General features: G+C 38.0%; 1 protein-coding gene across 2 annotated transcripts in view; it reads left to right on the top strand.

The window, feature by feature from the left end:
- LOC120526086 (CD2-associated protein) overlaps positions 1–26,405 on the top strand; it is a 244,183-nt gene that overhangs the window by 129,871 nt on the left and 87,907 nt on the right. For both annotated transcript variants that reach the window (XM_039748981.1, XM_039748979.1), the window contains exons 9-10: positions 12,224–12,322; positions 12,467–12,520. In XM_039748981.1, the coding sequence (XP_039604915.1) occupies positions 12,224–12,322; positions 12,467–12,520 (153 nt within the window). The remainder of the gene's footprint in view (positions 1–12,223; positions 12,323–12,466; positions 12,521–26,405) is intronic.

Here is a 26,405-nt window from a genome sequence, read left to right as displayed (position 1 = left end):
TTACAAACTCATTGCAGATAAACACTTCAGCACAGACTTGAATTGTGAGGTTTGCAGCAGGGAGAAGCCTTCATCTGACTATATGGGGGGTAAGGAGTATAGCAGGCTGCGTTTTGTTAATCCACACATTTGCAAAGCAAAAGAGTGCTATTAGCATCATGATTTTTACACAGTCAAACTAGTGTGTGCAACTATCAGTAATAATACTATTATTTATTTTATAATTATTATTTATTAGTTTAAATATTATGCAGTTTAATCATGGTAAAGTTGTTTAAAAAGTCACTTTAACGTGTCAGTGGACAGAGATTGTTAACATTAACAGAAAGTGTAGTTGGTTTACAAAAAATATTTACTATTTATTCCTTTTCTAAGACATATTCGGTGCAATACAATTTTTAACAAACACTTCTGGATATTTTACTAAGTCTAAATGCCTCTTTGTATGGTTGAAAATATGTTGTCAAAATTCTAGTTTGTTTTTGCAAAATTTGTTCAAAAAAAGGTTCTATATTTTGACTGCATCTGTCATGCAATGTGATACCTTCTCCATTAGTGCCACCCCCTTGAAAACTATCACTTTATGGGGCAATGCAAAACTGTATTAATACTTGTGTGCACATTAAAATGTTTTTTTTTTTTGTACAATGTACAATACTCTTGACAGTGGAATAGACTATTCTTAGCCGGTAATTGCAGTGGAAAATGTGGTCCATCCACTCATGCATGAGGAAAAAATACAGTTGAATACCGTGAAACTGGGATAATTTAGAAAAATACCGTGATATAGAATTTTGGTTATACCGCCCACCCCTAATTTAGGGGTTGTGATAAAAAAATTCCAGAAATTTTTAACACGTTAATCACAAATGTAACAGCGATTGATCAGCAGCTCTAATAAAAACAGTACGTCTGATATAAATATACATATGTAATTTATAAATTTGCATCACCTTTAATGATTATAAACACAATATCAGTACCCAAAACTGCTAGCTCCTATAGAGATGAAAATAAAAAAATTCATTTTTTTTTTTTTGCCACTAATTAAATAAGGGAAAGAAAGAGTATTGTTATACGGCAAATAGTTTTGAAAATGGCTTGTATTTTTATTCCCAACTAATCGGTCAAACCCCTAATTGGGTCAGATTAGGTTTTAACTGTCAGGTGGTATGATCCCAAAGAGATTTTATTTGCTTCTGAATATGTTGCGTCTTACTGGCTTTTTTAATTGTCCATTTCCTCCATCTGTAAAAATTACTGTGTCTCTTAGTGTGTGTATAGCTTTGGTCACTAAGTGCAAGGGAAAAATAATAAATTATAGTCTATAAGTTATTAAACAGTAAAACATTAATGTTTTAAGAAGTACAGGTACATTGAAATTACATTTTCTATGTGAACGTTCAAATTTATGCCTCTGGTAATGTGCCTTACTGGCATTTAAAGAAAATTAGTTTTGTGTCCTCTGCAGTGTTAAGAGAGAAAGGCTTTGGTTTGGGATAAAAGGAAAAAAGGTGTAAAGAAAGGAAAGTTGCCTTTTTCTTTTATATAGTATAGAGAGATGTGTTCACTGGCGTTATGATGCGCCTTTTGGGGACAGTCGCGGTGGGTCTTGTGTAGACTGGTGAGATGTCCCGCCATTAATCGGCTGTGATGGCACTGTCAGTCCTCCACTCCTATGTCTTCATAATCCGAGCTGATGACCTCATAATCGTATACGTGCAAAAGAAAGTGTGAATCGCCTTAATATTATTTTGCCGTGGTGTAGAAAAGGGGTCCGTGTTTGCACTTGTCTGGGCTATAAGCGCGGGGAGGATGAAAAAAATTAAAAGTGCTCACTTTGACTTAAGGCAGAAGCGCAGTCAGCGTCTCAAAGGCCGGCACAGCTATGCGCTCGCGCTGGCTGCTCGACTTTTGCTGGGCAGGAGACCCCAGTTTTGCAGACACGTTCATGATATCAAAAGTCTCAGCGCTCTTTGGAGGTCATTCATATATATATATATATATATATATATATATACCTGCGCCTTGCAGCGGAGAAGTAGTGTGTTAAAGAAGTAATGAAAAAGAAAAGGAAACATTTTAATAATAGCGTAACATGATTGACATTGTCATGAGTGTTGCTGTCATATATATGCCTGCCTAAATAAGTCACCCTCGCTTTGCTCTTACTTTTTACCGTTCATTTAATCATGGCTAGTGGCGGAAAAATTATAAAATGGAAGGAGGATGGCTTTACCAAAACAATTATTGATGGCGAATCGATTATTCATAAAGCTTGAATTGGTGATCTGTTTTCTGTGTTAACCTCATATTTTTTCATACTTCTTCTCAAACTAAGGTGGTGCGAGGGTAAAATGAATCGGGATGCTGATCAATGTAATCGGTGTACCAGGAAATCATGCATTGACAAAGCTCCCCTTTGCTTGTAATGCAAAGTGTGATTAAATGCATTATTTTTAACGCGTTATGGAGCACATGCATGAAGCTTCTCAGCTGTGCTTGTGCTAAGAAAGGAAAGATTTTAAAAATAACGTAACACGATTGTCAATGTGACCTTTTGTAAGTAGTGCCTGGAGGATTCAGTGTGGAGAAACTCTAGAGACAGCGTGTGTATTAACTTGTGGATTTTTCTGTGAGTATTTGGTGGCAGTCTGACGGTTGCTTGAAGAAGGCGTAGCGTGAGCTCAGCTCAGAGCGAAATGAGATGAATGGGAGGGGAGATGATGACGTCACTCCCCCACCCGCCTTAACTGTCAATCCCCCACAAACACAGTCTCTCGGAATTTGCATAAGCACACCCCTTCACCTACAATTTTAACTTAGTTACAAAGTGATCAAAACTCGTTTATATCCTGCGTCCTCTCATTAAACTTGTATCCCGCATTACCTGTGGGCATGTGAAGCAGCGTAGCCTGTCTATGAACTTAATTTAAAGTTTAGGTTTACACCTTGCTTTCTTTCCGAGGTAGCAGCACTCATGAATATGGTAGTATATGTCACTCGCTCGCTTCTTATTGTTTTAGCTGCCTTCTCAATTATATAATGCATGTTTTCTTAAACGCTTTTTGTAGGTCTTCCTGGTTTTCTACACACTGCGTTGACAGTCAGTTCACGTGATTACGTGGAGGCGTGATGATGTCACACGAAACTCCCCCCCGTCTTTCCAGCTCAACTCCATTACAGTTAATGGAGAAAATACCTTCCAGTTATGACCATTAGGCGTAGAATTTCGAAATGAAACCTGCCCAACTTTTGTAAGTAAGCTGTAAGGAATGAGCCTGCCAAATTTCAGCCTTCTACCTAGTGAGTGAGTGAGTGAGTGAGTGAGGGCTTTGCCTTTTATTAGTATAGATTAAAGTCAACATTTCCACTTTATTCTCATAGTTTAATTCATAATTAAAGTACTGTAGAATGTTGTAAACTAAACTTCTTCCTAAAATCAATGTTTAATCAATTACTTAATTTACCCCGTCATAAATTAATGCAGCACACTAAATGCTTTGTATTACGTTCCCCCGACCCAGTGGTTAATCACTACGCTTCTTAAACTGACTTCCTCCGCACTAAGAGAAGACAGCAATCACCATACAGAATCCATTCACTTCATGATATTCTTGCTTTCTGAAAATTTAGAATGCTAAGATAAATACTTGATACCATTTTCATGATGAAATGCATTAAAGCAGGTATTACACATGCACGGTAGTGAGGCGGTAGTGCTGCTCCCTCGCAGTAAGGGCTCCCCAGGTGTATGTTCAGTGTAGAGAACTTTATGGCAGGTGTGATGAGGCTCCAAAAAACTGGGTGTATGAATAGCTATCGCACAGGTTTAACTTAAATATTGTGCAAATATTGGGTTTCTGATCGGAGACACAAACACAGAATTCAATGCATGTTCTTCTGAGCGGGCTATCTTTATTGCATGCATGCTGTCTTTATCTGCGTGACAAAACCCCAGTTCCTTTTTCCTTCCTTCCTTTTTCTTTCACCACATAACCAATCACCACACGATAAACGTCTTTGTGAAATTAAATCTAGTTATAAACTTGGCCCACGGAGTGTTCAGAACTTTAAAAATATCTTTGTTATACATGTTTAATTATGCCATCCATTCAGAGTTGCGCCCATCTCTGAACAAGTCGCCAGCACATCGTTGGATGAATACAAGCAAAACATACACCAGCAGGGTCAATATAGCACAACAAAACCCCACATCCTAAATGCAAGGCAGGCACGCCGCCATGCCCCCATATGATTAATGCATGCTTTAATGCATTTCACCATGAAAATTATATTAAGTATTTATCTTAGCATTCTAAATGTTCAGAGAGGAGGAAGATCATGAAATGAATGTATTCTATGTGGCGATCGCTGCCGGCGCCTCCTGTTAGTGCAAGAAGATGTCAGTTTAAGAATCACTTAACACAAAGCATTTAATGTGCTATATAACTTATGACGGGGTTTGAGAAAACCTAGTAAATTGAATACTCATTTTGCGATTAAGTTTAGTTTACGATCTACTTTAATGACAAATTACGAGAATAAAGTCAACATGTCGTCACACTATTACACAGTACCCAGGTACATTACACTGTATTGAAAACAAATAAAACAAGTACAACTTGGCTTGCAGTATTATCCAGTAGTATAGAAACAGTATTTACACATCTGACCTTTTAAAACTAAAGTTATCTCCAGGCGACGGACATGACTCCTTTTTTTCTGCAAAAGTTCTTCTTTTCATCATGTTCAACTTTACTTTTAGTTCAGTTTCGGAATGCTCTCTGTTCATTTTCACCGCGCGGCATACCTATGCTACCGCCCACTATTTGGTGGTGTAGCAGTGAAAAAGAGCCCTAGTGCAACAAATCTGTGCTTAGCGGTGTAGCAGTGAAAAAGGTCCCCACTTGAACAGTTTCCCACTGCGCCACGTTCCGAACGTTATTTAGGCAATTTAAACCGATGTTGCAGTATAAGAAAAATCCATATCATAAAAAAAACAGTTTTTGGTATGAACCAATATACCGCCCAGCACTACCCTAAATGCATTAATTTAATCCGTATTATTTAGACAGCGCTTCACATGTTGTTAAAGTCTTCCCGTACTGGAACATAAAATACTGTGTACTGTATTGAATCAATAAGGGATGTAGTTGATTCCATATTTTCATACACATTGTTTCATATGTACATTAGCTCTTCAACGTGCAGACAATACAGTGGCATGCAAATGTCTACTACAGTGAATAGTTAAGTGAGCAGAAGATGAAGTGATCATCAAAAGGCATAAAGTTAAAGATGACACAGTTCTTTAATATTTTAACCAAGATTAAATTTTTGGTTCCATACCTTACAGGTACAAAATACAAAAAAATGAAAGGGCCTGAAGCAAATGTTTGGGTACCCAAAATGGTCAGTACCTGTTAACAAGGCTGTTATAGTTTTGCCTTTTTATATTAGTTTTTATTTCTATATTTTTCCTGATCTTAGTTGGAAATTCAATTTAGTTATAGATTTTCTTCATGTTGTGTTTTATAGTTTTAATTTACTTTTTATCTCACAAAGACCTTTCTATTTTATTTTTATATCTATTAGTTTTAGTTTTAGTAATTATGGTATGATTAACGAGCTACTATGGAGTTTAGTTTTGTGTCACAACTAGACAGAACTGTACACTTAACGGGTTTGGATATAATTTGGAATTTAATGTTAGTGGATCCTTACTACACTACATGGTTAACTATTTGGTTTTGTTTTTGTCTGATTAAAAACGAGCATAATCAAAACCAGATACTGAATATGAACAATGTTATACAATTGTATAATTTTAAAAAATATTTTCTATGTTATTTATGCTGAACATATGTGCACTGACTGTTGGCATGTTTCATCCTTTCCTTATATTGCTCAGAATAGGTGAATTTTAAGGTTTTTTACTTTTTTATGTCTACAGCACACAACATATCCTGCTCCAAGACAATGTGCTTATAATGAATGCCTTCATTATTGTATTAAAAAATCTCCCATATCAGGTTTTATTTTCTACCAGCCATATTGATATCTAATTCCAACTCCAACTCCAAATCTTAGGCACATGCAGTCCCTGACAAAAGTCTTGTCGCTTCTCTATTTTGTAGAAACTCCTGCTATTAACCTGACTTTTAATTAATCAACTGGTGTTAGAAATAGCTCATATGAAAAGCTAAAGCCCTCCCAAATGATGTTTAATGCACTGAAATAAATTAGTCTCACTGAAAAAGATTTATCATTTAATCAAGTCAGAAAGGTCAAATTTGGGCAAGACAAAAGTTTTGTCGCCTATACAGAAAATGAACAACTTTACTGCAAATCCAAAAATATGTCAGCAAATTAAGTAGTGGTGCTGTGAGATCCAAATTTAATATCTTGTATGACTTCCATGAGCTTGAAGGACAGCATCCATGCGGTTTGGCAAGGATTCATACAATTTATTGATGAAGTCATCAGGAATAACAAAGAAAACAGTCTTGCATGCCTCCCAGAGTTCATCAAGTATTAATACAGTTTTGCATTGCCCCATAAAGTGATAGTTTTCAAGGGGGTGGCACTAATGGAGAAGGTATCACATTGCATGACAGATGCAGTCAAAATATAGAACCTTTTTTTGAACAAATTTTGCAAAAACAAACTAGAATTTTGACAACATATTTTCAACCATACAAAATTAAATGTAAAAGCTCTATATTTTAGCAAAACTGGTTCTTTTTTTTAATCTGTTGTTCAACTGCTGAATAAAATTATTTTGAGTCATCGCAGTAGTGCAGGTAGGTGTCAGTGCTGATGCTTCACAGATTCACCAGCATCAACACCCTGTAACATCTCCACAGGCTTGGAGGTTAGCTGTTAACATGACCGGCCCTGACTGAAGTGTTACATTTGTCATTGGTGCTAAGGAAGTAAACCCCTCTCATATGCAGTTTCAAATGACCTAGATTTCACTGTTGTCCCTTTTTTTTCTCTTCAAAGTTTTTTGAAATTTTAGTTTCCTAGTTGGCACACAGGCCAGGACCTGGCAGCAATCAGTATATCTTTTTATGTTGTTTTTCTGTCAGTGGTAATACCTAAATATCTCCATATATTAGAATAATGGTGAGAAGAATGATTAAGGGTTGTCTATATTTCCTTAATGTTTGCAGTTTTGCTGCTTTGATAAAGATTCTGCAAGTGCCAGAAATCATGAGAGAATAAGGTAAAGTTCATTTCTTGACCTCTTAGTCAAGTGGGTAAAGAAGCCTTGCATGGCTGCCAGCATTGATTAAACATGTCTATAGTGCCCTCAGTAAGGAGAAAAATGTGTTACAGAAGCCAATAATTTGTTGCTACTGTTTTCTTATATTTTTATACAGACTTGACCATATAAAGTCCATAAAAAAATAAGCCGTGAAATTACCTAATACCTGCATTTTTTGGGCATACTGGTATAGGACTCTTAACACTAGAATTACCAGAGCCTACGAAAAAACTCGTAATTCCGTCCCACCTTAAACTGCTTCTTAAATCCCTTCACACCTCTCCGCCAGCGCCCTTTGTCTTCTAAATGTGCTGATAAAGAGAAGCTAGGAGCAGCCGGCTATTCCATCCCCCACCAATTTAGAATGTGCACGAACTTCTCTCAGCTCATGCCTTGATTGAGTATCTGGGAGTGAAGTGGAGTTTTAGAGTGGAAATAATAGATCGTTGTTTGGCACACACGCATTTCATGTCTGTTCCGTTTCTACAGTAATCTGTGTCAACACATTGTTTAAACAGAAACGTTTTTTATATTCTAGTAGTAGATGACAAAATGTAGGCATAAACTATATAATGTATGAAGCCTGAAGTCCAAATAGCAAAGAAACATTTTCACAAGAATAAAAGCATACATTTGATTTCAGTCTGTAACAGCTGGTGCAATTTATGATCCTTGTAAAGGTTAGCTTTTTTTTTTATTCACTTTTCATTCTCTCAGTCGCGTTCAGAATCAATCCATACAACCCCATCTGACACGGCTGTTTTCACTAAAGACGCTATAGCTCTGCAGTGTACCACGATGCATACTAACGCCAACACCCCCCCAGCCCCACAAACCCCGGGTTCTGACACACAAACGCTGGCGATGCTGCCTTCTTCGTATCTCACCGTCACTTGATTTTCTTTTTATTCAGTTTTATTGAGTGTTCCTGCCAGTCCCGCATGTTGCTGTATGCTGTTTCTTTTGTACTCCAGGACATGCAGAGGAAAGAATGGTAAAGACCAGTAACTTCGGCGCTATATGCAATCATCAGACACTCCCCATCTGCCCGTGTCGTTCAAACACAGGAACATATATTGGTGTAAAAGTATAACAAAAGTGCACTTTTATTCAAGTGCACTTTTTCCATCGCCTTTTCCTGTAAGAAGCAGTGTACACACTTCTCTCTATGCTGTGGTTTCTATTACACACCTGAAAGAAAGAGACAATATATGTGAAAATATAATCGCACTAATGCAATATTATTTGAAAGCGAACAGCGTCAGATCGGGTGTGAATTTATGCAGGAACTGGAAATTCTCTGATGGGGACCTTCCCCCATGGAAGAAAGTACAGTGTCAGGTGCTCATTCAGTGTAATAGAAAGCATAGCACAGAGAGGTGTGTACACGGCAACAAGTACATGTGTCGTAAATGTAGGAAGGACGGTCCTTGGGTGTGGGAACTGTTAATATTTGAATGTGATGATTTTATATAGCACGGAATGAAAATCTGCACTTCTTAGCATTGCACCATGCAAGCTGTCGTATCAATCGCCTACTGTAACTTGCTTTCTTTTTCTTGGTTATACAGGTAGTTTTGAATAAAAGTGCACTTGTTTTGTTTGAAATGAAGTGTCTGCGTGCACTTTTCGTGGCATTACGTGTATTTTTGAGCATGCCCGTTTGAGCAGTATAAAAGTATTGAAAAGTATAACAAAACAACGGGCAGATGGGGAGTGTCTGATGATTGCATATAGCGCCCGAACTTACTGCTCTTTACTATTCTCTCCTCTGCATGCCCTGGAGTACAAAAGAAACAGAATACAGAGCGCTATAGCTCTGCGTTGTACCACGATGCATACTAACGCCCCCCCACCCGGTTCTGACACACAGGCGCTGGCGAAGCTGCCTTCTTATATCTCACCGTCACTTGATTTTCTTTTTATTCAGTTTTATTGAGTGTTCCTGCCAGTCCCGCATGTTGCTGTATGATGGATATGTTCACATGTATTGTCTCTTTCTTTCAGGTGTGTAATAGAAACCACAGCATAGAGAGACATTGCTTCTTACAGGAAAAGCGATGGAAAAAGTGCACTTGAATAAAAGTGCACTTTTGTTATACTTTTACACCAATATATGTTCCTGTGTTTGAGCGACGGGCAGATGGGGAGTGTCTGATGATTGCATATAGCGCCGAAGTTACTGGTCTTTACCATTCTTTCCTCTGCATGTCCTGGAGTACAAAAGAAACAGCATACAGCAACATGCGGGGACTGGCAGGAACACTCAATAAAACTGAATAAAAAGAAAATCAAGTGACGGTGAGATACGAAGAAGACAGCTTCGCCAGCGTTTGTGTATCAGAACCATTTGGGGGGGTGTTGGCATTAGTATGCATCGTGGTACACTGCAGAGCTATAGCGCGTCTTTAGTGAAAACAGCCGTGTCAGATGGGGTTGTATGGATTGATTCTGAACGCGACTGAGGGAATGAAAAGTGAATAAAAAAAAGCTAACCTTTACAAGGATCATAAATTGCACCGGCTGTTACAGACTGAAATCAAATGTATGCTTTTATTCTAAAACAGTAAGAATAAGAGCAGTTTACTTCTCAAAACGGAGGGGTGCAGGATCGAACTCGTGACCTCTTGATTCCCAAGCGGGGGCTGAGTCTATTGAACCACGGAGGCAGTTACAATAAACTGGTGTCAATGTCACATGTTAAGGCGGCTTTTTGTTTCTGCAGTTATATTTTTGAATAAAAGCGCAATTGTGTTATTCTTGTGAAAATGTTTCTTTGCTATTTGGACTTCAGGCTTCATACATTATATAGTTTATGCCTATATTTTGTCATCTACTACTAGAATATAAAAAAACGTTTCTGTTTTAACAATGTGTTGACACAGATTACTGTAGAAACGGAACAGACATGAAATGCGTGTGTTCCAAACAACGATCTATTATTTCCACTCTAAAACTCCACTTCATTCCCAGATACTCAATCAAGGCATGAGCTGAGAGAAGTTCGTGCACGTTCTAAATTGGTGGGGTGATGGAATAGCCGGCTGCTCCTAGCTTCTTTTATCAGCACACTTAGAAGACAAAGGGCGCTGGCGGAGAGGTGTGAAGGGATTTAAGAAGCAGTTTAAGGTGGGACGGAATTACGAGTTTTTTCGTAGGCTCTGGTAATTCTAGTGTTAAGTGATATGCATGTTGGTCTTGTCCATTACGGGTGATGGATATCTGAAGCGGAACTCCATCAGTGGCGGCGTGAATTTTTCTCTTATTTTTATCATCCTGAGGTATCTTGTATTTACCCAACTCAAGGAGGCTCTATTACAGTATATGCAAGCATATACAAATGTGAGTGGTAAAGGGCTCAGAAAGTAACTGAAAAGAAAACCAAAGCTACACCCAAGCCTAGACGGGCATCAAGTCCAACCTCAAGGTATGGCCTTACAGAGACTGACCTGGAGCAGACAGGTGAAAGCACAGATCTCCCGGGATCCCGGGCCACTTTGTCTCCAGTTGAGAACGAAAGTGGGAGCGAATGTGCAGGTCACGATAGCTCGTTGATTCCAGAAGATCCATTGAAACTGGAAATGGCCTTGCCTTCTGTGTTTTTTATCTATTCCTCGCAAGCCGGGAGCATCGACTGTAACAGGGCTTTTGTCACTTCACCTAAGTCTGAAACAGGTTTGTCCAACCTGAAGGTAATGGTCGCTGCAATGGCCACGGCCACTGATCAAGGCAGAAAGGAACACGAAAAAGATATAAAGAAAGAAATAAATTATTTGCTCAAGACAAATCTTTAAAGGTATGCTAAAAAGTTGAGGAACACATTCAGAAAAGTGCATCTAAGTGTGAGGAAAAAATGAGAGCACTTGGCGATCAGTTGGAAGACATTAAGCATACATTCATGGCTTGAATTCAAACACCCAAACATCTGGCATCTACTGCGGACGGGAAAGCAACGGCTGCAGATTCCAAATGCAAAAAACTGTGAGACAGATTTGCTGCACTGGAAGATGGATGCAGAAGGAATAATATTAGAATCAAAGGTCTCCCAGAGAATCATGAAAGATAAAACCCAGTGAAATTCGTAGCTGAGCTGTTCTCCAAAATAATTGATGAGGACTGTAAATCAGACACCAAAATAGCAGCAGCTTACTTCAGACGGGGATGAAATACCTCTAAACCAGGAGTCTTATCGTGCCTTTTCGAGTAAGCTATCTTTAATCTATCTTTTTAATCCTTGCAATTATAAATGCCAACGTAACAATAGCTTTCATAGCAGTAACTCCTGGGAAAATTTAAAATTAAGTTCAACGCTGTCTTATTTTCAGTTAAGACTAAAAATAACAATAAAAGTTAAGTGGTATGCATGTTAAGTTATTTCTTAAATAGCATGCAATTTTGGAACACAATGCCCTTTTGTTTTAAGTGGTAAAAGTTGTTTACTTTAGGAACATATTTAGTCTTTAGCCCATGACATATCTAACATGGACTCTAGTTACCTCCACAGTACCTGGGTCTCAATTCCAACTGAGTTTATGTAAGGTAAATTGGAATCGGCGGTGTGTGTCATAAAATCTGCAGTACCTAGGTGATGGTATAGAGTCAGTATTGACCAACATCCCAAAGAAAGGTTTTTATGACCTTTTTGAATCTATGCCTCAAAGAATAAAGTTATTTTAGAGCCAAGAGAGTATCCTATCCAGTTCTACATTGATGTACAAAATAAAATAGACATTGGCTGTATATATATATATATATATATATATATATATATATATATATATATATATATATATATATATATATATATATATATATTAACAAAAGTATGTACATAACTTTAACAAACAAAAAATAGTATTTTATGTGTATAAATGATATATGTAAAACTTGATTTTTGTGCAGACCTGAGACAAAGGTTGCTTTTATCTGAAATATTTTTGCATTTTGTAGGTAACAGGGGAACCTGGGTGGTGGAAGGGAGAAATTAATGGAAAAGAAGGTGTCTTTCCTGACAATTTTGTGACTGTGGCAACGGAAGCTGAAAAAGATGTATGTATATTTTCCTCCCCTCACCAAAACTGTGTTTCTGTGGTTTTCTGTATTACTCAAAATGTAGTTTAAAGGTATTTTTCAGTTTTTGTTTTAATTTATTTATTTTTTATATATATATTTTTATTTTTTTTAACCCTTTAGGCTGCAAATTCAAAGGCATCCGTTAAATTATCTCCTAAACCTGAGATTGAAGATGTAAGTTAATTATAATTTTGTTTTTTATTTTTGCACACTGTATTGAAAAATATTTTTCTATCAATCAGTACCTTTTAAATGCTAAAGCTGTAAGATTAGATATTTTTAGAAATACTTTGAATTTATTTAAAGGAAATGTCTGTTTAATGGGTACTGTATTTTAATTTATGTATTTTTTCTATTTGTCATGATATTATTGAATAGTACATTTATAATCTGTGTTTATGCTTGTACTCTTGTAGTTGGTTCTTTTAAATTAACCAATTAAACATAAAAATTCAATTACATTTTTTTTTTTTAAAAGGTACATGTACTTTGCGTCTAGTAGTGAGACTGTTGACTTAATTATACTCTTTGGAAAAATGCACCATGCTTCTTTTTTATTTTTATAGATATTTGCTTTTAAAAGCAGTTTCATTCCATAGTTTTAATACTTTTAAAGACTGTTGGATGCCCTTTGTTATTTAAAGAAAACAAAATGTGAATGCACAAAATTTTGTTTAGTTTTACATTCCCTAAAAAACTTAGTAGGTATTCATTATTTTTTTCTCTCCTAACTACTTAGTTGAAATCAATATGTTGAGTTTCCCCTGGATAGAATTAGAATTTTAAGACTTAATTTGGAGCAGTATTTTTTTTCTGGTTGTTTGAATTATGTAATTTCTAATGTGTGGGTACTGCAGAATTTATGTGTCTTTGCTTTTGAAATTATTCCTGATAAATTAGTTGATTTCCACAAAATTATAGTTTTGCTCAAAAAAACTGCTGTGTCCCCTTTTTTTTAATTTTCGCACCATTATTTTACACAATAAATTTGAACAAATCTATTTTTGTTTCCTTATATGAGTAAAAACTTATTACAAAGGAAAAGTTTGTTTGCAGGTTAATCATTCATTTAAGCTTCAGTTGTAAGCAGTCTGTTGCTTCCATGAATTCAGTGACATTAAAGGATAAGTTTGGCATTTTTGAAGTTGAAGTTATTTTTTTCATCATCATGGTACAGTATATTCTATGTTTTTGTTTTGTTTAAACTTACAAATGAATTTAGTTATAATGTAGGGAAAACTCAGAGAATGTCATTGTAATCTTATTTTCTGTCCTTCAGTAATAAAATTACAATAAAACCTTAACTACTAATTTGTCAAGTGAAATTGTGCTTTAAAGTGAAAGTTTTTACCTAGTCTGTTCTTGCATTTTAAGGTGCAACTCAAAGGACACAAAATACAGGAAAAATTCTGTTACAACAAAGTGCCAGGGACCTAAAAAAATTCGTTGTAATGAAAATTTTGTAGTAATGAGATTCTATCTTTGTCGCTATAGTGCTTGATTTAACTTTACAAGTTATGTTGACGAGAAATTTTCTCAGTATTTCCTTGCAATAATATATTTTCGGGATGTGAATGATGCCCAAATCCAATGGCTGAAGCACTGCTGTGCAATTGGGTGGGAGGAATTCAACTCAAACATTATCTAAATGTAGAAGCATGCTTTGGGCAGCACAGTTATCAATCAGAAGCAGAATCTTCCTTTTCTTCTTCTTCATATTGTGAGGTTTCTGAAGCACAATTGCCGCGTCTGTGGGAAATAGTTTGTCCGTTGCCGGGGCAGGGCAACTGCAGGCTGACAGCAATGCAGCAGAGCGCCGCAGAAGAAAATACAAAAAAAGTTGCAGTCACGCTATAAGCAAGGAACATTATAAATGCAGGGAATAGTATTACGTGGCCACTAACCTGTCCACGACCCTGCCTGACTGCTGTGTCCCTGTATAGAAAAGTGGTAGTGCCATTCCTGTTTCAAACGGAATAAAGCGGGTTTTGCTAAATCACTGAGACTCCGCCTCATGTTCTGGGGTGCTAGACAGTATCCTTGTCAAGTTGTTACAACCAGTTTCCCAAAATGTCTCGAGTCACCCAGACTTGCTGGTTCACTTTATACTCGCAGGGAATGAATGTAACATGCTTTAAACACTGAGGATTGATCGACTTGCCAATGATGAGAGTCATAACTTTGTGGCTGCCAATTGAATGGCACCAAAGTAGAGCTGTCAACCTTTGTTTAGATTTTTTTTCCTCCTCAGCATGGATCTCCTTTGAGTGTGAAAGTGCAATGCGGTAGCAGCTGGTAGAAGATTCCAGTCTCATCAGCATTGTGGATGTCTTCAGGCTCATGAGCTGAAATGATTTTCCTAATTTCATCTGCATGCCATTCGTTTGCGTTTTCAATTGGAACTACAGATTCTTCTCCAAAGATTGCTTTGGCTGCAATTCCAAAATGATCCCAAAAGTGAATTAACCAGCCCCAGCTGACAGTAAAATCTTCTTCTAAAGTCTTGCACCCCAAAACACTAGGCTGAGTCTCAGTACTTTAGCAAAACTAGCTGTATTCAGCTTGAAACAGGAAAAGCACTACCACTCTCCAATGCACAGACACGGCAATCAGGCAGGGTTGTGACCAGGTTAGTGGCCAAGTAATACTGTTTCCTGCATTTATAATGTTCCTTGCATCACCCATTGAGATCTTTTCAGAGCCGCTGATGCAGCGCTGTGAGCCTGCTGTTGCCCTGGCAACGGATAAACAGTCTTCCACAGATGTGGTGATCACGCTTCAGGGCACTCTTCGGTGTGTCTTCCGATTGGGTGAAGTCCCAAAAGAGTATAGAAACCTCACAACAGTGACTTTGCTTTTTCTTGTATGAGTGGCACACTAATAGGAATGTTTCTTGAATGAGCATCTGCCATTTCTATAGGGGGGTGACAATGAGTTAAATTCCAATGGGTGTTTTTCAAAAGTTGATGAGCAATAAGCAAAAGGTATCACTGAAAACCACAGAAAAAACACAGCAAAAAACAGTTTGAGGAAAGTCCGAACAAAAAGAGAAAAATTTACAATATTTGTGTTCAGGGATTGTTGTGCACAACTGAGCTACAACCACAGAACTAACTGCTCTGTGGATGATTCATTCTGGCATTTCATGGTCTTTTGGACACTGTCGTAATGACTGTATCTGCGGAATTTCACTTGTAGCTCTTATATAGCTTGTCACCAGCAAAGAACTCACAGCTCCTCCCCCATGCTTTACTTTGCAGTTATTCTATTGTATTATGAAGGCCTGATTCATGTAGCCTCCTCTGAACAGCTGATGTTAATATAGCTGCTGCTGTTTTAAGGTATACACAACATTTGTTTGAACTCTTAATGACAGAGTAACCCAAGCTAGCCAAGGGAAAGTAAAATTCTAAACCATTCTGAAAGTTAATTACTGCAAAAGTACTACCATATTTTGATAAGTTAACAAGCCATGTTCTACTTGATTTGTAAACTTGCTCCAGTCTAACCCATGACCTTATAGATTTCACATTAACTACTTTGCTTCTACCTTATTAGTTCAGAGTAAAACTGTTACTGGAAAATTTCCCCGTGTAGAAGTGCATTTAAAGCAAAGTATCTATAAACCTGCCAAAAAATATGGAATCACTACTCTTGGAGGATGTTCATTCAGCTGTTTTACTTTTTTCTAAGAGCTGAAGTCTATTTATCTGGGAGTAAGGTGTCTGGAATTATATAGGGTAAATAATATATTATTTGGAATACATACATTTCATGTGTGTTCTGTGTCCACAACACAGTGTAAATCTGTGTAAATGTAGGATGACAGCAAATGCGAGGCAAGAAATGTTGAACACACAAATAAAAGATAAACTTTTTTCATGTTATGGTAATAATAACAGAATGTTGACGTGACGTGAAGTGTAGGATGTGCAAAGCCCAAATATCCAAGTAACACTTTCACAAAAGGTATAACAAAACAAGTATGCTTTTATTCAAGAATATAACCAAAGAAAAAGAAATTACTAAATTGACATGTTGCCGAAACCCAGTGTTAAATGCACTTTGCTCTATGGCCAGATGCATTATCATCCTGAAAAATCCATCCATCCTCTTCTGCTTATCCGAAATCGGGTCGCAGCAGCTTGAACAGAGATTAGAATTAGAATTAGAATTAGAACAATCTAGACGAGAACAGGCCATTCAGCCCAACAAAGCTCGCCAGTCCTATCCACTTGCTTCCTCCAAGAAAACATCAAGTCGAGTTTTGAAAGTCCCTAACGTCTTACTGTCTACCACACTACTTGGTAACTTATTCCAAGTGTCTATCGTTCTTTGTGTAAAGAAAAACTTCCTAATGTTTGTGCGAAATTTACCCTTAACAAGTTTCCAACTGTGTCCCCGTGTTCTTGATGAGCTCATTTTAAAATACAAGTCTCGATCCACTGTACTAATTCCCTTCATAATTTTAAACACTTCAATCATGTCACCTCTTAATCTTCTTTTGCTTAAACTGTAAAGGCCCAGCTCTTTTAATCTTTCCTCATAATTCAACCCCTGTAGACCTGGAATCAGCCTAGTCGCTCTTCTCTGGACCTTTTCTAGTGCTGCTATGTCCTTTTTGTAGCCTGGAGACCAAAACTGCACACAGTACTCAAGATGAGGCCTCACCAGTGCATTATAAAGGTTGAGCATAACCTCCTTGGACTTGTACTCCACAGATCGTGCTATATAACCTAACATTCTGTTAGCCTTCTTAATGGCTTCTGAACACTGTTTGGAAGTTGATAGCTTGGAGTCCACTATGACTCCTAAATCCTTCTCATAAGGTGTACTCTCGATTTTTCGACCGCCCATTGTGTATTCAAACCTAATATTTTTACTTCCTATGTGTAATACTTTACATTTACTGACATTAAATTTCATCTGCCACAAATCTGCCCAAGCCTGTATGCTATCCAAGTCCTTCTGTAATGATATAACGGATTCCAAATTATCTGCTAATCCACCTATCTTGGTATCATCTGCAAACTTAACCAGCTTGTTACTTATATTCCTATCTAAATCATTTATATATATTAAAAATAGCAGCGGCCCTAGCACTGACCCCTGTGGAACACCACTCTTAACATCGCCAGTTCTGATGAGGTTCCTCGCACCATCACCCTCTGCTTCCTGTGTCTGAGCCAATTCTGCACCCATCTAAAAACATCACCCTGAATTCCCACTTCTTTTAACTTGATGCCCAACCTCTCATGTGGCACCTTATCAAATGCTTTCTGAAAGTCCAGATAAATAATATCATAAGCTCCACTTTGATCGTATCCTTTTGTTGCCTCCTCATAGAATTCCAACATGTTAGTAAAACACGACCTCCCCTTCTGAACCCATGCTGACTGTTCAGAATAACTCCTGTCCTTGTCATGTGTTGCTCAATCTTATCCTTAATAATTCCTTCCATTAATTTTCCTGTGATGCTTGTTAAGCTTACTGGCCTATAGTTGCTTGGATCTGCCCTGTCACCCTTTTTATATAATGGGATGATATTTGCCATTTTCCAGTCCTTTGGAATCTCTCCAGTGCACAGTGACTTCCTAAAAATATGTGTCAAGGGTTTATATATGTACTCACTAGCCTCCTTAAGAACACGAGGATAAATATTATCTGGGCCTGGTGATTTGTTTGATTTCATCTTATTTAATCTGAGCAGCACTTCTCCCTCTACAATTTCCAAATCCCTCAGTACCTCCTTAGTAGTTGTTTTACCTCTGGCAGGTTATCCACTTGCTCACTTGTAAACACCTCAGAAAAATGTAAGTTTAGGGCATCTGCTATTTCATTGTCTGTATCTTTTAATTCCCTTTACTATTCCTGATGAACTTGACCTCCTCCTTAACTGTTCTTTTACTACTAAAATACTGAAAGAATCTCTTGGGGTCTTCTTTCGCCTTATCTGCTATATTCCTCTCCAACTGTCTTTTAGCCTCTCTGATATCCTTCTTAATGGTTGCCCTCATTTTCTCATACGCTACGGTTCTCTTTGCAGTCATTAGTCTTATATGCCTTATACAGCAGTTTTTCCTTTGCAACTTCTTTTTAAATCTTTATTAATCCATCGTGGAGATTTTTTAGTTTCCTATTACTTCCAAATTTAGGTATGTATCTGTCCTGCATTACATGTAAAACATTTTAAACCTGTTCCACTGCTCCTCGACTGTCTCCACATTTAAAAGCTTATCCCAGTCTATCCTACTTAGACTTTGTCGCATCTGCTCAAAATTAGCCCTACTAAAGTTCAACTTAACAATTTTAGTCTTTGCATCTGTACTCTTACAAAATACTGAGAATTGTATTACATTATGGTCACTTGACCCTAGTGGTTCAATCACCTCTACACCCTCAATTCTATCCTGATTATTACAGAATACTAAATCCAGATAGGCTTCACCCCTTGTTGGTGCTTTAACATGCTGTGTTAAAAACAGTCGCTGATTACTTCTAAAACTCCTGCTCTTGTGCTCCTCCATCTGTAAGGTTATCCCAGTTAATATTTGGATAATTAAAGTCCCCATGACTATAATATCCCCTGTAAACTTGCCTTTTGATATTACTAAAAGATGTGTGTTGAAATTACTGTCTGAATTGGGTGGTCTATAACACACTCCTAAAATGAGACCTTTTCCCTAATATTTTCCAGGCGAAGCCACATGTCCTCACTAAGATGGGGCTCATCATCCAACTGAAGATGACTTACATTTAATTCCTGTTTGGCATAAACAGCAACCCCACCTCCTTTTCTGTTCTGTCTATCCTTCCTAAAAAATGTGTATCCCTCTATGTTACACTCATCCCCATCTTTGTTATTTAGCCAGGTTTCCGTTATTGCTATAATATCATAATTGTGCTCTGCTACATACAACTCCAACTCACTTACCTTATTTTTGATACTTCTTGCATTAAGGCAAGCTATTTTTAATGTGTTAATCCTTCTATCTTTACGTGTTTGCTTAAAATTTACATTACTATGCATTTTTATTTCTACACCATTGTTTGTTCTTCCATGTATAGATCTAAATCTGGCCTGTCCTAAACTCCCTGCCCCCCCATTCCCTAGTTTAAACAATCCTCGACTAGCCTACACATACGCCTCCCCAATACATTGGTGCCCCTCCGGTTCAGATGTAACCCGTCACGGCGGAACAGGTCCCATCTGTTCCAAAAGGAGTCCCAATGCCCCATAAACCTATACCCTTCTACCCTGCACCAAGATTTGAGCCACGCGTTAAGCCTTCTAATCTCCTCAATCTTACCTGGACTGGCGCGTGGCACAGGCAGAACTTCGGAGAAGACTACCTTGTCAGTTCTGCTCCTCAGCTTGGTACCTAACTCTTTGAATTTGGATTGCAGAACTGACAGACTACCCTTATGTATGTCATTTGTTCCAACGTGGACAATGACAACTGGATCCACCCCCGCTCTGGCCAAGAGATGTGCAGACTTCCCTCTCCCCGGCCACCACTTCTATCTTTTCCGGGGGAATCCTGAGGCGTTCCCAGGCCAGCCGGGAGACATAGTCCCTAGAGCGTGTCCTGGGTCTTCCCCGTGGCCTCCTCCCGGTTAGACTTGCCCGGAACACCTCACCAGGGAGGCATCCATGAGACATTCTGATCAGATGCCTGAGCCACCTCATCTGACTCCTCTCGATGCGGAGGAGCAGTGGCTGTGTTCTGGACACCTCCCGGATGACTGAGCTTCTCACCCAGGGCTTTAAGGGAAAGCCCAGACACCCTGCAGAGGAAACTCATTTCAGCCGGTTGTATTCGCAATCTCGTTCTTTCGGTCACTACCCATAGCTCATGACCCTAGGTGAGGGTAGGAACGTGGATTGACTGGTAAATTGAGAGCTTTGCCTTACGGCTCAGATCCTGGAAAATAAATGACTTAATCACTTTCAAGTATTGAAATGAAAAAAGTGTCAACAATTTCAGTGTACAGTTGTACATTTACTGTCCTTTAACTGACATGCAACCCCATATCATCAATAAGTGTGTAAATTTGCTTGTTTTCTTCAGGCTGTCATCATTATATGTTTCATTGGAATGACACCAAACAAATGTTCCAGCATCATCTCCCTTGGCCAGTACAAATTTATGATTCATCAGTGAATCATCCACAGTCCATGACTGCTTCTGTTTAGCCCCACTGTAACCTTGTTTCTTCTGTTTAGGTGTTAATGATGGTTTATGTTTTGCTTTTCTGAATGTAAATCACATTTCCTTAGCCAATTTTTTTTTACAGTTTGGTTGGAGACATTGACTTCTGTTTCTGTTGTTTTGTTTTTCATTTCTTTTGTTGTGCATTTCCCATTTTCTAGGCATATTGCTTTGTGTTTTCTATCCTGACACTTTAATGTCATCCTTGGTCTACCTGTATGCTTTCCCTTTTTCAATTTTACCACTTGCTAGTATTTAATCACACTTTTTGACATAGCAGACTGGGAAAATCCCACATCTTTTGCCACGCCCCATATTGAATTACCTTCTTGAAAGAGTTTTATAATCCTTTCCATTGTTTCGACTGACAGCTTTCTTATTGGGACCATGTTTTCTGTCAATAGAGTACATAACTAAGCCATTTTATGGTACACAACCCCAGAATCAATTTTCTTTGGTGCTGCAACCTGTCAGCTGTATTTGTAGCAAATGGTAAATTTCATATACCGTAGCATTGCATAGTTTTCAGAAACATAGTGTTCCGTTCTGGAAGCATTTCATCTTGTACACCTGTATAATTTTGAAGTTCATAATACTTGCCAGGAACATTTATTGGGTTCATCTACTCTCACAATTGGAGATTAACACACACACATATACACAGAAATCCTATCCAGCCATACTTAAGTGGTGCCAATTGCCAGTCACTACTCAGTATTCCACATAGGATTACCTACCTAGGGACTCGCTATGAACAACACTAACAGCCATGTAAGTGCCATCACAAAGCACATAGAATCTGAACACTTTTGGTTATTTGCCACTTCCTGACCAAACTATGTCTTGCTTTTACCACAGTTGTTCTAATTAATTAGGAGTAACCTTAGAAGCCTTGATCATTTCAGTGGGTAAGAAAGTGGAAATTTTGCCGACATGTGGCACACTCCTATTAGTATTTCAGACACTACATAAAGAACTAACTATAAGGAATATAAAAACAACGTGCTATTTATTAACAACTAGCAAAATACCCGCGCTTCGCAGCGGAGAAGTAGTGTGTTAAAGAAGCAATGAAAAAGAAAAGGAAACATTTTGAAAATAACGTAACATGATTGTCAATGTAATTGTTTTGTCACTGTTATGAGTGATGAGTGTCATATATATATATATATATATATACATATCTATACATATACACATATATATATACACACACACACATATATACATACATATATATATCTACATATATACACATACATATACATACACACATACATATACATACACACACATATATACACACAAATACATATACAGTGGAACCTCGGTTCACGACCAAAAAGATCGCCAAACTTTTGCCTCGGTTCACAACCACACACTCGGTATACGAACAAGCCAGGTTCCCTTGCCTGCCTGCAAGCTGAGCTGAAAGAGAGAGAGAGAGAGAGAAAGGGCGAGCGAACACGTGCCTGCTAGGGAGGGGGAGGAGGAGAAGGAGATTGCTTCACGTGTTTGCTGAACAAGCCAGTTTCCCTTGCGTCCTCAGTTGAGAGAGAGAGAGAGAAAGGCGAAGCGCACGCGTGCCTGCTGGGAAGGAGGAGGAGGAGATTGCTGCGTGTTTGCCTGCATATCTGTAGGCTGTAGTGCAAGCGAAAACATCCCCTCCCCACAGGCAGCCTGAGAGAGAAGAGAGCTGCCATGCTTTTTCATTTAAGCAAAGCCGCTCCTTGTTCATTGTTTTCAATAAGACGTGCACTCTCTTTGTGCTCTACAGTATTTCGTGTGCTTTTGCAGTTAACTATGGCTTCTAAGCAAGTGGAGAGTGGTCAGAAGAAAGTTTTGAAGAAAATTTAAATCGAAGTAAAGAAAGAAATTACAAAAGGTGGAAAAAATGTTTACCAGTTTACTCATTTACCAATCGGAGAATCCTCGTGCTTTCAAGCAGCATAATGTTAACAAAGCCAGACTGCCAGTAATGTGGAGGGTCACAAGAACGTTCTTTTTGGAATGGCTGCATGAGGCTTTCACTCCCACCAGCTAAACAGCTAAAAGCACCAGAAACCCAAGAAATCACAAGAGAGAAAACACCTGAAGGAAAACACTTAATGCCAGAACTTCGTTTCATGCAAGGTTAGTTTTCTTGGTGGTTTTGTATTACGGATTTTCAAAAGTAATTTTTTTAGTTCATAATGCGATTTGTTGCGATGTTACATTTCTCTTTTTCAAATGTTCGCTTTTTTCCTTGTGCTTAAAACTCATTAAAAATTGTTTACATGGAGGACTTCATCGTGTGATTTGTTGCAATGTTACTTTTTTGGTTGCTTGCGAGTTGGTTTTTAAATGAAGTTGGTTTGTGCCATGTTTTTTCTGCTGTGCTTAAAGTCATTTTAAAACATTGTTTACAGCGATCAGGCTTTAGGTTTAATAAGCGTGATCTTCTGCAATCTCACTTTTGTTTGCTTGTGAGTTGGTTTTGCAAGCGCTTGAATTTTTTCTGCTGTGCTTAAAGTCATTTTATAAAAATGCTGCTGACACGTGCTACAGAGAGATTAGAGAGCGGGCAGCTGACAGGGAAGGGATTGGGGGCGGATAGGTGTGTGTGTGTGTGTGTTTGCTACACAGAGAGAGAGCGCGCGTGAGCGAGCCAGCTCCTGTAGCTGATCAGGGAGCCTGGGTGTTTTGTGTCAGTGTTATTCAATGTTTTTACATTAGTTTACTATTACACTGTGGATTCTATGGTGTAATTAACTATATTTGTGCTTAATCTTTACATATTTTTACATATTTACATACAGTTTGTATGCGGTCTGGAGCGGATTAATTGTATTTACATACAATCCTATGGGGAAACTGCTTGGTTCACGACCAACTCGGTTTATGACCAAAGTTCTGGAGCAATTATGGTCGTGAACCGAGGTTCCACTATATGTATATATATATATATATATATATATATATATATATACATACATACACACACATATATAAACATATATATACATATACATACATATCTACATATATACACACACAGCTATTTAGTATCAGTGCAATACGCTGCTTGTTAAAACGGATAACTCCGCTCTTACGTGCAAGTCTGCGTGGATATTATGAACTATCATATTTGTTCAAGTTCTATTTAAATTTTAAATAGAAGGAATTTTTATTTAGTCGACAGAAATATCTTTGGTAGGAATGGTAAAACAGACAGGAATATTATTCCTGAATAAATCAACTCAAACCTTAAACAACTTATAATATTTTGCTCTCCATAAAAATATATCCTGTCTAAATTATACAAGTTAGAAATAAAGTAAACATTAAAAGAACAAACATTCAAATTTCTTTACTCTTATGTAATTTTATATAAAAATAAACTTAGATTTTAAATATCCCAAAAGATTTTGCTCTCCATAAAAATATATCCTGTCAAAATTATACAAATTCAAATATGAACATGCTGCATAACAAAACCTGGAAATATAAATAAAATGTGTTCCTTTCAGCAATAACAAATCAAATCATTCAGTTGTCTTTGCTCATATGTCATTTTAGAGCTGGGCGCCTGGCATCTTTTTTGGCAACAAGTTCGTTTATGTTTGGTGTGAGGTTCTGTGTTGTGGAGATTCTCAGGATGGATTGCAGGTGCTCATCAGTGAGGCGACTCCTGTGTGCTGTTTTGTTAGTCTTTATCACTGAGAAGAGCTTCTCACACAGATATGTGCTACCAAACATGCACAAGGTTCGAGCCGCATGTAGGCGGACTTTTTGTTCTTCAAAGTCACCAAAGCGCCGTGCAAACTCAGTGCGCTCAGTTTATCAGCAAAGTGCGTATTTGGGAACACCGTAGTGACGACTTGGTTTAACATTACTTGGCAACAGGGAAAGTGGGGCAAGTTGCACTGGTGCATTTGTGTCTCCCATAAAAGCAGCTTCACTTGAAATCACTTTGTGATTGTGCACGGTAAAACGTCCGCTGAAGTGTCAGATTCTTATTTAATTCTTCTGCTTTCTGTATCTTCTGCATTGCATTCAGGTCTTTCAGGTTACCCTGATGTTTTGTCTCATAGTGCCGTCTTAGATTAAATTCTGTAATTACAGCCACATTAGCTCCACAAATGAGACACACGGGTTCAGTAAACATATACTCAGCCTCCCATCGGTTTTTAAATGCTCTATTTTCAGAATCAACTTTTCTCTTCAGCATCGTGTGAGCTAGCTTCGCAATAACTTGCAGCATCATAAGCTAGACTTGGTTAACGGTAAGTGTTCGCAAGGCAGCTGAAGCGCTGCATTATGGGATCTGTAGTTTATTGTGTTACCAGCGCTTCATATACCGGGCCATTAATAACAATAATACAGTATATAAAATGATCTCGGGGCGGATATAATTACGCCGGGCGGATGTGGCCCGCCCTTGAGTTTGACACATATGGACTAAATAGAACTTGAAAAGATATATTTTTCAAATGTGATCGCGCAATTCAGATAGAGTTGACGCACTACAGCCTGCATGCCTCAATAAGTCATCCTCCCTCGCTCTTACTTTTTACCGTTCATCTAATGAATACACTGAGTATGGCTTTACCAAAACAATCATTGATGGCGAATAAAGTATCCATTATTCGAGTATGTAGATCGGGTATATATATACATATATATATATACCCAGCGTATCGCAGGGAGTAGTGTGTTAAAAAGCTAGAAAAGAAAAGGGAACATTTTAAAAATAGCGTAACATGACTGTCAATATACAGTATTTGTTTTGTGAGTGTTACTGAGTGTTGCTGTCATCAAGGATTTGATTATCATTATTTCTTTCAATCAGGTTCGTATTTGTAGGATGTGTTGTGTTCAAGTTACATTCCGTGTTTGTCAATCGTTGTAAAGATGACAGGTTTCATTCATCGATTCGTTTCTTACTGCATCAATAAACAGCTCGTCTTCTTCTTTATCTGAGACCTGACACACTGCATGCACTTTTTTACACTGTCTTCCTTTAGCGGGACATTGACTTTTTCCACCGTGTGCTTTGTTTCCACAGTAGCTGCATTTATGAATATGTTTGTATGTATCAGACGCTTCATATTTTTGCTGCCTTTTCAATTGTGTAATTCGTTTTTGTTCAGCTCTTTGGAACTGTTGCTTTTATCTGTGCACTGCGTCAGTTCCCGTGAGCCGCTCGGTGTACATGCATCGAAGTTTCCCAGCTGTGCTGGTGCCATCTCGTGCTATGTCCATGGCTGTATTTAATGTTACCTTAGTCCTGGCACTTAAAACTTTCTCTCGCAGTTTCGCTGAGTTTGTGCCAAACACCACCCTGACCATCTCATCTTCCTCTGCATAAGCACAGTCCTTCACCCGTGAATATTTACCCGTGGCAGTTTGCTATTGGATTGCCGCTGACGGACGGCCTTATATGGGCAGGCACTAAATTACAAGCGCCAGCGCAGCCTGTCTATGAACTTAATTTAAAGTGTAGGTTTACATCGTGCTTTGTTTCAGTAGCAGAACTCATGAATATGGTTGTATATGTCACTTTCGCTTCGCTTCTTATTGTTTTGCTGCCTTCTCAATTATATAATGCATGTTTTCTTCAGGGCTTTTTGGGCCTCTTCCTGGTTTTCTACGTACTGCGTGATTACGTGGAAGGCGTGATGATGTCACACGAAACTCCGCCCCCACGGGTTTCAGGCTCATCTCCATTATCAATCAATCAATCAATCAACATTTATTTATATAGCACATATTCATACAAAAAAAAATGTAGCTCAAAGTGCTTTACAAAATGAATAGAAAAATAGAAGACACAATAAAAAATAAACATAAGTCAACATTAATTA

Source organism: Polypterus senegalus, chromosome 3 (genome assembly GCF_016835505.1).
Source record: "Polypterus senegalus isolate Bchr_013 chromosome 3, ASM1683550v1, whole genome shotgun sequence".
NCBI classification, from domain to species: Eukaryota; Metazoa; Chordata; class Cladistia; order Polypteriformes; family Polypteridae; genus Polypterus; species Polypterus senegalus.
This window is presented reverse-complemented; position numbering and strand designations above follow the sequence as displayed.